General features: G+C 43.9%; 1 protein-coding gene across 14 annotated transcripts in view; it reads left to right on the top strand.

Annotated features, from left to right (window-relative positions):
• The window catches only part of RBFOX1 (RNA binding fox-1 homolog 1), a 1,240,357-nt gene that overhangs the window by 811,991 nt on the left and 412,958 nt on the right, over window positions 1-15,408 (top strand). For all 14 annotated transcript variants that reach the window (XM_056866488.1, XM_056866489.1, XM_056866490.1 and 11 more), the window contains one exon: window positions 656-697. In XM_056866488.1, coding sequence (XP_056722466.1) covers window positions 656-697 — 42 coding nt within the window. The remainder of the gene's footprint in view (window positions 1-655; window positions 698-15,408) is intronic.

The following is a 15,408-nucleotide window of genomic DNA, read 5'->3' on the forward strand; positions in this document are numbered from 1 at the left end:
TTTTTATTATTTTATTATTTTAACCTAACTTTGATTTTTATTCACAGCTGATATTGTATCGAAATAAAACTTGATTGACTTGAGAAGTTATGATTGGCTATTGCAAAACATGTTTATCATTCTTCTTCTTCTTCTTTCTCCCCCCCCCCTTTTTAAAAAAAATTGTGCCAAGCTGTACATTATTCCCCAACAAAAGCCTCATCTTCTCAAACCATGTCAGGTGATACTTATGAAATACATTTTTGCAGCTTCTTTGAGACGGTGTTGTTCCACTTCTGTGTAGCTAAATAAAGATTGTAGATATGGGTCGTGATAGGTCTGTCACTTTGAAGCGCAGTGGGCAATATTCATGCTACTTTTTGATACCCCCCCTTGCTTATTTATTTATAAAACATGTCTTTCCTCTTGGCTCAAGGTGGCTCCACATATCTTGGATTGATCAAAAGCAAAGGTTGTTTTCCTTCTAGGCAGAGTTCCAACAAAATGGATTGTGTTTATGTTCTCGCTCATAGTTGTGAATTGCTGCTCTGACTTCCCTACCCCTCTCATCTTATTCTTTGAACTGGTAGATGATTAATTTGGTAAATAATTATATACGTTATCTTTTAAATGAAAAAAACAAACATTTTAGCTTTTTTCCCCCAATTCTTTGTAGATTTCAAGACAACAGATGAATTGTGAAAGAGGTCAGCTAAGGGTAAGTGTAACAGTTTATCTGTTTGCGATTAGTGAATTGCTTTCGATGTTGTCACCACGTCATTTCTACTGGAACTCTTGAATCAAAGGAAGAACACATTTAATTAAAATTGTCTATATCGCTTGGTACTGATCGGGGGGGGCAAGTGAATATGATGACCGTGGTCGTGTGTTTTTCTGCGAAAGAACCCCACAAAGTGTTTTCCCCCCAGTGTGCAAATGAAAATGTATTGGTTTTTAAACACAGCCTTGAAGGAAAGGGGGTCATGAAAGAAGGAATGGATTTCTTGTGTTGCTGCCTTGGCGTCCGAAGTGTTTTGTTTTGGGACGGTAGAAGAAGGGATATGATAAAAGGCTGCAGCCTGTACTTTTGATGGGGGTCATATTCCCAAATGCAATCGAAGCGCATGCAAACAGTGGTTCCAGTTTCCATGTTCTTCCCCAGAAAACCATTGAGTTACTTTTTCTCTCGTGCATGAGCATCCACCTTGCTCACCAATAGATTCGCACAATTCATCAACCCAGGATGTCCCTGCTGATGCCAGGTTTCTCAGTTGTGTATATTACAGTGAATATTGGCAGGTAGGTGAATGTTGATAGCCATAGGTGGATGTTACCAATCCCCAATGAATTGTATGAATATTTGTGCTGGTGGTGGCTTCTGTGGTCATCTGGGCTGACAGATATTAAATGTTAAGGTGTATTGAGCCTTACCCCCTGCCTCCAAATTATAGGGCATCCAGTCCCTTGATGTATCCTCATGCCCCTTTGTGCTCTCCCCCAAGGGGTTTCCTTATTGTTCTTCCTTCCACCCCCCATCAGCATCAACCCCACATCTTTAGGACTGAGTTCCTGAGCGGGTGGTTTGTGATAAATGGTATACAAAGGGAGAAAAACGGGATCAGGCCCTTGTATTTACTATTGCCTATTTCTATCACGTTATCTATTGCTAGTCCTTGTGAAATAATCCCAGTTCAGGGTTAGTCCTCCTCTTCCACAACCCCAACGAATCCAGGAATCAAATAGAGACAACCAAAGATACTCAGATGCTGACCAGCTAAAACATGTTGTGATTCCCACCTTTCCCGTTCATATATATCCTGTGTTTTCTTAGTATTTTCTCAACTGAAAGAAATGCTATTCCAAATCACCTTGTTTTTAGATTTGTTTCTTATCTCCCCCCCTTACAGTACCAAGATGTGTCAAAATGTCTCTCACTGGGTCGCTTTATTCCTTCCCTTTCACTCACCTGCTATTCTGTTCTAGTCACCACACCTAAAAAAGGATATTACAGAGCTTGAGAAGGTGCAGAGAAGAGCAACCAAAATGATTAGGGGACTAGAGCAACTGCCCTATGGGGAGAGGTTAAGACGCTTAGGGCTGTTTAGCTTGGAAAGAAGGCGGCTAAGGGGAGACATGATAGAGGTCTATAAAATTATGCATGGTTTGGAGAGAGTGGACAGGGAGACGTTTTTCTCCCTCTCCCATAATACTAGAACACGAGGTCATCTGTTGAAGCTGGAGGGTGAGCGATTCAAAACAGATAAAAGGAAGTATTTTTTCACACAACGCATAGTTAAATTGTGGAACTCCCTGCCCCAGGATGTGGTGATGGCTGCCAGCTTGGAGGGCTTTAAGAGGGGAGTGGACATGTTCATAGAGGAAAGGGGTATTCATGGCTATTAGTTGGAATGGATGCTGGTCATGCTGCATACCTGTTCTCTCTAGTATCAGAAGAGCATGCCTATTATTTTGGGTGCTGTGGAACACAGGCAGGATAATGCTGCTGCAGTCGTCTTGTTTGTGGCTTCCTAGAGGCCCCTGGTTGGCCACTGTGTGAACAGACTGCTGGACTTGACAGGCCTTGGTCTGATCCAGTAGAGCCTTTCTTATGTTAGTCTTTCTTTCATTGTTTTATAGATCACGTGGAATTCAATTGGGTTACTAATTCGTCAGTCCGTGGTAAATGCCTGTGAAAAAACAAACTTCCTAGCTTGCCTCAAATCATTAGGTTTGTGTGTGTGTGTGTAGGGTTTGCAGGATGCTTTCCTACTTCATTTCACATTGTGGCTGCGGGGAAACAAACCCAGTCTTTGAAACATGAATCAAACCCGTTTATTTAAAGCTATGAAGCAGCCTAGGATCACAGCCTAAGGTAGAAATAAGCTGTAATTCATAAAGCTATAAAAAGTGTCAATGACAGTCTGAGAAGACAGTCTTCCATTTACGATAGACTCTTTCTCTGTGGCTTAGATTCCCCCCCTCACTTTTTTTTTTAACAAGAAGTTCCTGGATTTATCAGAACCATCACGTTCTCATTAAAACTGATGAACATACGAAGCTGAAGTGTGCGGACGTGCCGTTGGCTTACCTGTCAGCAGAGAAAGTCTTTCTCTGGCACAGGGGAGGGCTATTTTCGGCACCATCCCCATGCCAAGGGTAATACATTGTTTTGCCTTGATTCTGAACAGTGGGTGTTTAAAGAAACAGATATCGAACTGTTACACTTGCCTGAGCTCCGTGATCTTTAGGGGCCTCCTATTTAGCACACATTCTGTGTTAAACCTGGGTTTCATTGCTATGCCATGCGAGGAACTATCTGTGTTTCATATTTAGGCATACACCTACAAACTGTAATCTGTGAGATGCCTTCTTCAACTTGGCTTTTAATTTGCTGCGGTGTCCCATATTTGTAGAACTCCCATTCCTAATGATGTATAAGCTTGCACACTTACTAAAAGAGTTATTTTTAAAATTGCTTGTCACTAAAATACATGGGTTAGAATGTAATGGGTTTTAAGAGTTCAGTGGGTGGCCCCAAAGGAAATTTTTGTTAGTGCATTTCTGCTTCTTTTCTTCAAAATCTTTTTTTTTAAAGCAAAACCTTATGTTGCTTTATTTTTTTTTGTGCATGCTTGTTATCTATCTCCTTCCATTGCAAGAATCTGCTAGAATGGCAATTGCGTCTGCAGAACTCCAAGAAACACTAGAGGTTTTTCACCACTCTTATCGTCTCCCTGTAGTTTTCGGGCCTGGCCCATCCTGGCAAATAATGAACAGCACATTCAGGATCCCTTCCTTGTTTCTAGTGCAAGGTTTTCTGTGATCGACACTGGGTTGTTGCAGTTGCTGTAAAATGTGGAGTGTGCCGTTCATATGCTCCTTTTTGGAAACTGTCTGGGCACGCAGAACGCTGCGTTGGAAGATAAGGAAAAGCACTTGAAATCTCTATGTAACTATTGAAGAGTGTTTTATTTTCCCGGTCGCCGACCAACAGATGTTTCAAACAACGTTATATGCATGAATGAGAGCAAGATAAGGCAGAAAGAGTAGAGAGAGAAATGCAATTTTTTAAATCTCAATTTTTTATTTTATTTTTTTTGCAAAGGAGACCGAAAGGAAGGTGAGATGATACCAGGCTCAAATTAGCAACTGACATAGAGAATTGGACATACTCCTGAAAGAACATTTATGCCATTCTAACAGCAAATTAACGTAGGGCTTTCTCAAGAGAATGAGGGAAGATTTTCCTAGCAAATGTTCATTCTCTCTCTCTCTCTCTCATCTTTTTTTTTTAATAACTTGTATTGAAGACAGCAGTCAAAATACATTTGGGGAGCCACCAGACTTGGTGACGGGAGCAGGGCTGTGTTGTCAGGTTTGAAAGTGCTTAGCCCATTCGGGTCGGCCGGCGTGCCGAAACAGACCATCAGCGCAGGCAGATTTCATTTTCAGCCCCTCTTTATGCACATCTGCTTTCCTGGAATGCTAAGGTTTGCAGCGCTATTTAAAAGTTAGGAAGGTTGGGTCAGCAGTATCTCGACTCCTCTTTGTCCATCCTGCCTGCTCCCCAACCCGCCCTGATATATGTAACAGTTCCTAAAATAATCTGCTTGCCCAGTTCACCCTCTTAATTGCATCAGTGACTAAATAGCAGGAAGATTAGGAATGCCAGCATTAGCATAGCAAGCACAGGCAAAGGATTTAGAGGTTTGCTTGGAGGTAAGAAGCCACTGTGTTAAGCTTGGTCACATTTGGGTTTCTTTATCAGGACTGGAAACCCACTGTAAGAGCCTTGCTGGAAGTAGAGGTGGTTGTAAGCGGGCCTAGTCCTGGGGGGCACATTCTCCAGGCCCAAGACCCCAAGATCAGTGGCCTGAGAACTAACAAAACGGAATTAGGGAATTCAACCAATTATTTGCGAGTTTGCTGGTTTTGTTGGCATGTTCCCCTTTTCCGTTCTACTTCTCCCTTGTGAGAAACACACCCAGGAATCCCACCAGCAGAATACCTGTCGTTCCTGGAAACAAACAAACAAACAAAGGGCTTTTTTGTTAGCCAGAAGTTCTGCCCTACCTTTGGCGATTCTAGAAGCCAGATTCAACAGGTTATCAAGATCAGAATGGGTGTGTCCCTGTAAGTGGGGTGAAGTCGAGTCTATTGCGCCCATTTTCTTAAGATGCTCCTTCTATGAGGAAGCAAGATCTAAGCTAATTTCCCCTCTCCCTAATCTAACAAAGGACAGCTCTGAGGAAGGGAGGCTGAGGAATCTCCTATGGGAAGGGTCAGCCCAGAGGATGAAACAGAAGCTAAATTCTGTGCTACAGTATACAAGATTCGTCGGACAAAGCAGGGGCTTGGCAATTTAACCAAAAATGGAGAATGTTATATTAATCTGAGGTTTTTAGCTGATTTATTTATTTATTTAAGAAGTCTATATCCCATACTTTTAGATACCGTACCTTTTAATTCTACTTTGTAATTGATATGAATATTTTAATGGCTTTGCCGTATTAATAAATCTGATTCTGATTCACCCAGGAATCCTTCACTTGAACCACTGCCATTCATGGATTCGTTTTCTCTGCTTTGTGTGCCCCCATTGCGTGCAAATTGTGTTGAAAACCACAACAAATAGTAGTAGTTGACGGCAACAGAAAATTGGTGGTGTGGAATCAATGACAGTGCATGGGAAAACCCACATCAACTCATCCCTGTTGGCAAAGGAAAAAGGGTTAGATCCTGGTGCTTAAGCCATGCCTAACCATCCCCAGTCAAACAGTTATGGTAACACTGCAGTAGCTTCTAGCTATGCACTTCTTAATATTACGTTGTGTTCAATGTTGAATGTTGTGTTGTCATGATGTGGGGGGGGAGTTTTCTGGTGATCACCTCGGTTTGCTGATACATCTTCAGCGCAGCTCACGACAACCAGTTCGCTAAGTCCAGCCTGGATGGAGGCTAGCCCATTAAAAAAAAAAAGTGTGGAAATAACAACCGAAAGGAGCTGGCGATGCCGTCTCCCCGAGTCCCCGAGCATCGTCCTTAACATCTTCACTCTCATTCACTGGGTTAGGAGGGCTCCCCTGGCATGTGATTGAAAGACAGCTCCTGCTTAGAAACTCTTTTTTCTCTGAGGGAAACAACGGATAAAAAACAAAATACTTGTTAGGTCAAGAAAACAAGAGGAACTGGAGAACAGCCCTGCCTTTCAGTGGAGACACTAATGATACCCCACTGTAGAGTGTCTACAGAATATTCTTTGTGAAGACGTGGTGGAATGAATGGGGCTTCTGCGCATGTTGCGCTTGGCTTGAAATCCATGACAAATTTCACAGAAATGCTTTAAAAAAATTTTTTTCCTTAGCATTTTTACCAGGATATAAAGAGCCACCTTATACTGTTGGAACAATAATAGTCTGTACATTTCAAGCAAAGGACTTCTGCACATGATGCAAAATTACTCTGTGGGATTCCTTGCTGAGGACTTTTGTGGTGGCATTGTGACGCACAAAGACTCTTGGACTTCATAGGATGACTGACTGACTCATTCACTGGGATCTTGGAATTGTTGGCTTACTTCCCTGCGATCTAACACCCTGACATTCAGTACACCCATAGTCCAAGGCTCTCCCGTTGCTACAAAAAACAACAACCGGTAACCTGTGCTTCTCCACCGAAAAGGGGAGACCTCAGTGAAAGGGGCCGCCAGGCAACTTAAAAAGATGACACAGGTCATAAAAATGGCACAGGGGGGAGAGGAAATCTTGTGACGAGGACAAGACAGTGCTTATGGTGTGGTGTGGAGGCAGTGTGGTGTAGTGGTAGGACTTGGCCCCTGGAGATCCAGGTTCTAATTCCAGTTCCACTTGCTGGGTGACCTTGGGCCGGTTGCACACTCTGCCTAACACATCTCACAGGGTGGTTGTGAGGAAAGCATGGAGGAGAGAAGGATGCAAGCTGCTTTGGGCTCCCATTGGGGTATACATGAAATAAATAATACATTAAACAGGCAGGATTCTACCAGCAAGGAGGTACATTAGCATGTCTTTTGCACATGGTCCATGCAATGTGTCTATCACAATATCCAACCAGTGTTTTGCATTTGTAGGCCTGTATTCAAATCTCCGCTAAGCCATGAAGTTCTCAGGGTGACCCTGGACCAGGCACTCATCCTAATTATCCCTTGTGAGAATGAAACAGTTGAAAGGAGAACCATGTAAGCTGTTCTGATCTCTGTGGAGGAAGAGTGGGAATAAAAAATGCTCTAGATAGATCATGCAGGTCTTAGCGTTGGACATTTTCCTGGTTTCAGTAAGAAGGAGAAAATGCAAGTACGGGTACAGAAAAGGTTCATTGTCCCGAACTGACTCTAAAACTTTATTACAACTCTCCCCCGCCCTCCCTAGTATTTCTTCCTCACTCTTTGACTTCAAAATCTTTTTTTTTTCTTGTTGTTGCTGTTGCTGGTTTCATTTTCCCTCAGCTGCCCAAGCACTGTAAAAGGTAAAACTGGAAACTAATTATATAGGCTAGAATCGATTAACACAGACAAAAACAGAGCTGACATAAAATGGCCAGGGTGTTCATGAGCCGGTGAACAACGGTGGGGTTCGGCAGCTGTTTAAAGCTCGGCCGACATCAATTCTGCTTCAAGTGCTCTTTTGGAGAATCCTTCACAGAGGCGGTCGGGCTGGCGGTAAAAGAGAGAGGGGGGAGCTCCTTCCCAAATAAATGAAGCCGTTTGCAAGATCTCAACTCTGACCTCTGGGCGATATCCCACCAAGGACTCGTATTCAAATTAACACAAAAGGAGCAAAATGAATCTTTGGAACCAACCCACCGGGGAAGCTTGCAAATTAAGGTGCTTTGGAGTTCAATTTTTTTAAATTCCTTTCTTTGACTTAAAATAAAAAAAATTCCACAATAAAAGGCTGTGTGCTTAGCGCGATGGGGTAATCCTTAATGACCACATTCATTTAGTCCGTTAGCTCCATTCCCAGGTTGCAACCAGGACTGCTGTAAGGAATTAAATGCCCCAGAAGAGAGGGGGAAGAAAGAATTGACCTCCACCACCCATCTTCTAATCCACATCTCGAAAGAAACCAAGAAGTCATCTATCTAACCAAAAAGTCACCTGTATATCTGTTCTACTTCTGGCCTCCCTTGTGATTTCCAGCTTTCCTTGGCTCAGCATTCCCATGTGCCAGTAATGCCTAATAAAAAAGCGTGGAAAGGGAATAGCACATTCTCAGTCATTCAAGAACACTGATGTTGCATAATGGACTCCTCTCGGGAGATAACCATTCAAGTAGCCAAATTCTGCCTCTGGTCTAGTGGGATTTGTAAGCGGCTAACTGAAAACGTTTCCCAATAGAAGATCTTTCCCCCTATTCTTCAAATCATCCTTCCAGAATTCTTAACTTTTATTATTTTATTATTTTATCCTAACTTTGATTTTTACCTAGAGCTGATATTGTATTGCAATAAAACTTGCCTTGACTTGCATAATGGACAGATTACAGATGGAGACCCTTCCAAAAGGGGAGCAGCTGGGGGGGGGCAGCTAGTCTGGGCTATCCCTATAGGGAGACCCTTCCTCCAGTTCTTCCTCCAGTGGATTCTGGGAGTCATGGTTACAGCAATATTTGGTTATGGGACCGGAGGAGCCAATTTGTGGCTGGATCTTGGTCGTCAGAAGGTCTTCAGTCCTTCAGTTTTGTGGTCCTGGTCTATCTGTCTCACCTTTGGTTTTACGGTACAGCTCTATATCTGATTACTCCTGGTCTAGACGGTATAAGGTGGAATTATGTTTCATCCTTCCCACTCCTTGTTCCCAGGCAAGTCTGACAACCTACTGATGGTCTGTTCATCACTGAAAGTTGCGACAATCCTGTTCTCTCAGATCCAAACCAAACTGGGGAGAACACTGCAGCTGAGTGGAGAAATTAGCGCTCATTTAAAAAAAATGGTTTCCCATTTCTTAACAGACAAAGATAAAGGAAGATGAAGGCAAGGGTTTTGCAATGTGCTGACTTCTTTGACCAGCCATGATGGCAAGGAAAGAGTTTTGAAACACAGGAAGACCTTCAGAGCCTAGGCATGTCCCTTGTTGGTCGTTCGTGCCTTCATTCAGTATAACTTACCATCAGGAGACTATTGGGCAGGGGTGGGGAACGTCAGGCCCGCAAGCCGTTTAAGGCCCACGAAATCATTTGGTCTGGCACTTTGTGAGTCCTGGCAGATCTCTAGCTCAGAAGGGTCTAAGACATGCGATCCTCCCCCTCCCAGTGACAGGAATAGCCTCTATTCAAGGCGGATGTGAGTTTGTTTTGAGAAAAGGAACCTTCTTTCCCCCCCTTGCAGAACAGTCGTTAGCTATGGAGCTGCTAGGACTGCCCAAGAAACTGTTTTAACCCTTTCCCACCTGGGCCGTGGAGAAACATATTCCCTTTGTACTACAAGAGGGCTGGGGGCAGAAATGGCGACAATGGAGGGGTTAAAGGGGTCAGGGTCAGAATGCGCACAGGGGGGGAGTTCTTAGCCAGTGTGACCTCATTTCATCCCTGCAGGCGGAGGTAGCAGGAGCCGGATGTAGAATCCGGCCCCGACTGTGCGGAGCAGGAGCAACTCTGGCTTCTGGCCAGACGGCGACGCCCAGCTGGTGCAACAGACCATCCTGTGCCACCAGGTGGGCGAGTGCACTAATGGTTGGATGCCTGCCTGCTTGCCTGTGCAAGGGGGGTCATCTGGGGGCGCTGCCTGCTTGGGGCTTGGTTGGCTAATTTTTAAGTTGATAATTTTGTATGGGCCACAAATGATGTTATAAAAAGATCCCCCACCCCTGCTATAGGGCTTTCTATTCTGCACCCAGACTCCGTTCATAAGCATTATCTGTAGGGAATACGTGCTGCTCTCTGGTAATGGCATTAATTAACCACTGTCTCCATCCAGGGAGGTAAGGTTTCGATGCTGCATTTCCCTTCCCTACCCCTTCGTCTTGTCTCACTGTATCTTAAGGTTTTATTACGCAATGGGAATTGCTATCTTGGGATGTGAGATCCTGACAACTGAGCGAGGTGGGCTGAGGATGCTTCTGACATATGCAGGGAAGTGGGTGGTGAAGGCATCACTCTTGCTGAGAAAAAAAAAGCCTGGGAGGACCTGCTCTCTTAGCATCTGGTGTTTGTATCGCTGCAAGTAAAAGAAAGTCTTGCCTACCATATGGCCTGTATAAATATTAGAAATTCACACACACACAAACTTGTGTGTAAAGTGAGTGTTCAAACCATGTAGCGATGGTGCATGATACCATGTGAAGTGTGGGGGTGAAAGATTTGTACAGGCAAAATGGGGTGGTGGTAGAAAGAGGCAAACGCTCTTTCCCATCCTTGCATGGCTCTGAATTGGAGCAGCATTCGGCTGCAATTAACTTCAAGGGAAAAAAATGGCAAGATCCAATCACTGATCACCCTTCTCCGTCCTGTCTAGTTAGGGTTGCCAACCTCCAGGTACTAGCTGGAGATCTGCTATTACAACTGATCTCCAGCCGATAGAGATCAGTTCACCTGGAGAAAATGGCTGCTTTGGCAATTGGACTCGATGGCATTGAAGTCCCTCCCTTTCCCAAACCCTACCCTCCTCAGGCTCCAGCTCAAAAACCTCCCGCCGGTGGCGAAGAGGGACCTGGCAACCCTATGTCTAGAGTAAGCCTCAGATTCAGCAGGGAAAGGGACCCAAGGGGTCATGGCAAAGGCTACATGGCAAAGGTGGGGTTTGAGTAGGCATTTTGTAAGAAAGGAGAAGGGTAACAAAAAATAATAATAAACCCTTGCCTCAGCTTTGAACTGTCTCTTTCTACATTTGGGCCTTAGGTTAGCTGTTCTCTCTCAGCCACAACTCTGCCTCTGTGATACAGGGATGATAATGCAGACCTGTGGGGATACAAAAAAAGATAATGCATGCAAAGCAGTTTGAATTTGAATTGGGAAGCATTATTCTCTTTGCAATGCACTTGGAGATCTCTAATGTCTCCCGCTGTTTATAAATGGGGTAGGGTTGAGTCAAGGGTCCAGGCGTTCTTGCGCTTCCAGTTTAGATATTGCGCCTCGTGGGGTACCCTGTAATAACACCCTCAGAGAATAAGATGTGCTCTAATTAATTGAGCTAAATTTGATTGGGGTAGAGTGAGTAGTAACACTTGTGCATTTGATACTACCTTCTGCATTCCTAGGTACCTGTAATGAATCACAATGCAATTGCTCAAGCCATAATCACATAGAAGGAGCGATTGTTCTCAGATGTGATTTTATCCAGTCTGAAGCGACGTCGTTCATCACATTTTTTTTTTGCATTGTATCTGCACAATGAAATAAGCAAACTAAACCCACCTGCCTGTCCACTACTTGAGCAAATCTTTGGCTTTGGGACCAATGCAGATATTTTTGTTTGTTTGTTCGATTTGGTATGTTTTTGATGTGGTTGTTCGTTCATCAGTTTTGTAGGTTGTTGATTTTTTGATGTTTATGTGTCATTTTACCCTATTTGTGTGTGTGTGTGTGTGTTAAGTGTCGTCAAGTTGTTTCCGACTCATGGCGACCCTATGAATGAAAGTCCTCCAAAATGTCCTATCTTTGACAGCCTTGCTCAGGTCTTGCAAACTGAGGGCTGTGGCTTCCTTTATTGAGTCCATCCATCTCTTGTTGGGTCTTCCTCTTTTCCTGCTGCCCTCAACTTTTCCGAGCATGACGGTCTTTTCTAGTGACTCTTGCTTTCTGATAATGTGACCAAAATACTATAGCCTTAGTTTAGTCATTTTAGCTTCTAGGGTCAGTTCAGGCTTGATTTGATCTATAACCCACTGATTTGTTTGTTTGGCAGTCCATGGATTTGTGTATACACACTGTTTTTACACGGTCTAGCTGTGTTGGTCTACGGTAGAAGAGATGCAAGTCCAGTTAGAGACCAACAACATTTCCTGAGTCAACTCTCCCTTCTTCAGATGTCTTGTTGGCTCCCTTTGTCAGATATCTGACGAAGGTAGCTTTGGCTCTCAGAAGATTACACCCTTGAAATCATGTTCATCTTGAAAGTGCTACTGGACTCAAATCTTGCATTTTTACACAAAGGATGCAAGAAATAACACTGGAAATATATTAATTTAAATGGGAAGACATTGGCAAAAGGAAGTCTACCTTGCTGGCATGCACTGTTTCAAATGGATAGCGAGGGACTTTATGTTGGAATAGTCCTCCTTCAAACAAAAACTCCCTGCATCAATAGAACTAGCATGTAAAGGTAAAGGATAAGATCTTTCTTTTTGACGCGCTAGCTTTTTACGTGGAGTTTTGTACCAACTTGAGCCATTCTGGTCCCTGAAGTGGTACAGTCCATCTAGGACTTGAGGGTGCAGCCTCTAATTCTGCTGACAATGTGGTTCTTTTCTTAGGCCATTCATGCTTGGTAATTAGCAGCGAGTTCAAGTGCATTTTTTTTTAGTTTTGCACGCTGAACCGTCATTCAGGAAGTGACCGCCGCGCATACCTGCTTCGCATTTCTTAAGAGTCCCTTTAACACGACCTTTTGTGTTTGCTCCGCCCTCGCCTCGAAGAATCCCTTCAAAGAAGCATGCAAAATTCACAGCCACGCTTTAGCTATGCAAACGGAGGTTGCTAATGGAAGGAACAAAGGAGCCAGGCGAGAGGGGGGGGGGGAGTTGAATTTCTCCTTTTGCATCATGAATAAGCATTTTAAAGGTCGCATTAAAAAAAAAAACAGCTTTGAGCGAGCATCAAAATTGACCTTGCATAAATGGCCTTAGTGTACCTTTCTGAGCCCGATTTTACATTTTTATCGAAGGAAGGAAGGAAGGAAGGAAGGAAGGAAGGAAGGAAGGAAGGAAGGGAGGGAGGGAGGGAGGGAGGGAGGGAGAGGGAGAGAGAGAGAGAGAGAGAGAGAGAGAGAGAGAGAGAGAGAGAGAGAGAGAAAGAAAGAAAGAAAGAAAGAGAAAGAAAGAAAGAAAGAAAGAAAGAAAGAAAGAGAAAGAAAGAAAGAAAGAAAGAAAGAAAGAAAGAAAGAAAGAAAGAAAGAAAGAAAGAAAGAAAGAAAGAAAGCTCTTGTACTTCTTGAATAGGCGGCAGCAGCGGAGAGTGCCTTTTCACTGGTTTCAGGGAATAAGATGTAAAAAATTGATTGGAGTAATCCATTTCATAATGAACGGAATTTCAAATACAGAAATAATTAGTTGACACAGCCCCGAGGCACTGTTCAGTGAAGTTTTATATGCTGTCTGTGGAGCCTCTATGCTCCAAAAACAGGGAAATTCTGATGTAAAAATATGATTTATGTGCTATAACTGTGCACACTCTTTTTTATCGTATTAATAACATCTTTAACTGCCCTTCGAAACTTCTGGAGCCTCGTACGCACTCCTGAGGCGTATGGAATCAGATTCACTAAGGCGCTATCAGAAAATTTATTTTCGGTTTAACCACTGGAATCTAATTCTTTCTAATGTGATATTTGAAAATGCATTATTATCTAAGTTAATATAGAGTAATCTAATACTTTGCACAACAGACATACTGAGCTGAAGGATCATTATTAAATGTGAGCATGTTGGCCTCTCTGGGTGCCGATTTTTGGATGCCCTCGTGATGCGAGTTGGGTGTTAAAGGTGTATTACAGAACTTTCTGTGTTACTACAGCATAAACCTGAGCTGTAGGAACTCCGCTTTCCCAATACTTTGTGCAAACATAAAGCACCTTTATAAGGTCTTGATATTTGCCCTGCAGCTGTGGGACTTGCTCTCCCTGAGAACAGAGATGCCAACAGCGTACGGGGACATTCAGTGACGTAGCTAAGTGTCCCAAACTTCCAGCGTTGCAAATGCTATCACTGGATTGGGGGTGAGGGTAACTGCAGCGGCTTTCTTGCATAGGCTGGTCCACAAATCAAAGAACCAGTATTTCCACAAGTTGTGTTGCAGGGATTCGGGTACACAGTCTTGTGTATGCCGTTTGTGCTTTTGTGGAGCCATCTCTTTGTACAAGCCCGGGAAGGGTTCTGCGCTTTTGTCCGCACTCCTGAACGGAAAACATGAGCACAACTACTGCAACATGTGGCAGTAATTCAGATTAGCTTTGCAAAAAAAGAGTAATCCCGTGCAAAGCCACACCAATCTAGGGCTGTTGCTTTTAGTGGCGCTTAGACTTGAAGAAGAAGATTGGTTTCTATATGCCGACTTTCTCTACCACTTAAGGCCGAATCAAACGGGCTTGCAGTCACCTTCCTTTCCCCTCCCCACAACAGACACCCTGTGAGGTAGGTGAGGCTGAGAGAGAGTGACTTGCCCAAGGTCACCCAGCTAGCCTCATGTGGAGGAGTGGGGAAACAAATCCAGTTCACCAGATTAGCCTCCACCGTTCATGTGGAGGAGTGGGGAATCAAACCCGGTTCTCCAGATCAGACTCTGCCGCTCCAAACCACTGCTCTTCACCACTACCCGTGCTGACTTGGGGGATATATGTAGGCTGTGGATCTGGTCTTTGTTGACACTGGAGAGGATCCTACCCCTATCTTTCCACCCCACTGAGCAAAGTTTGAAGGAGCCTTCCCCCAATTTAAGTGGCTCTTCCATTGGAGGAAGGGCCACTTAAGCTGGAGGAAAGTTCCCTAGGTTGGAGGGTGTGCTTCTTGGAGGTTGGTTGGATCCACCCCATTATGTTTACTTCCAAAAGACCCCTCCTTGAAAGAGTGATTTACCTGTCCAGGCAGAGATGTCTTGGAAATATTGGTAGCCTTTGCCTATGCAACATGTTTTCTTTTTAACTGTGTGAGCTAAAGAAGTTCAGATTGATTTAGAGTTGGCCCTGGTATTAAATCAAGCTCTGTGTCTTATCTGTCAGATGGAACCTGGCTAAGGGTGGGGTGGTTAAGTGAAAGCCAGTACCATTCGGCTGTGTGAACCAATGCTATAACCTCAATTGATTGGAGGAGTAGGGAGAATCCAGAATTGGCTAAAGAAAATGAATAGTGAACCCAGGCTGAAGTTTGTGGGTATCTGATCTTGCCTCCCTGCCATTTCCGCTTGAAAATTCTGTTTTGCTTTTGTATTTTGCTGGTATGAATTGAGCCCATCTTTATTTTGTGTTCCCCCACCCCTATTCCTTTGTGCCAAACAGTCTCCCTGTTGGTTGCCTTTTGGTCAGATAAAGCATGCTGAATGGAGAGAGTTCTTCACGCAACACGTAATCACTTTGGGGAGCTTTTTACAGGGTTGGCCCCCTAGTTTAGTTGGTTTAAAAGGAGGATTGGGCTAATGAACTGTTAAATGGGGCCTTCTTGGCCAAGAGCAGTCTACCTCTGAATGACAGTAGCTGGATGCAGCAGCATTGCAGAGGGGGTCTTTTGTCCCCTTTCCCCTCACTGTG

Source organism: Euleptes europaea, chromosome 21 (genome assembly GCF_029931775.1).
Source record: "Euleptes europaea isolate rEulEur1 chromosome 21, rEulEur1.hap1, whole genome shotgun sequence".
NCBI classification, from domain to species: Eukaryota; Metazoa; Chordata; class Lepidosauria; order Squamata; family Sphaerodactylidae; genus Euleptes; species Euleptes europaea.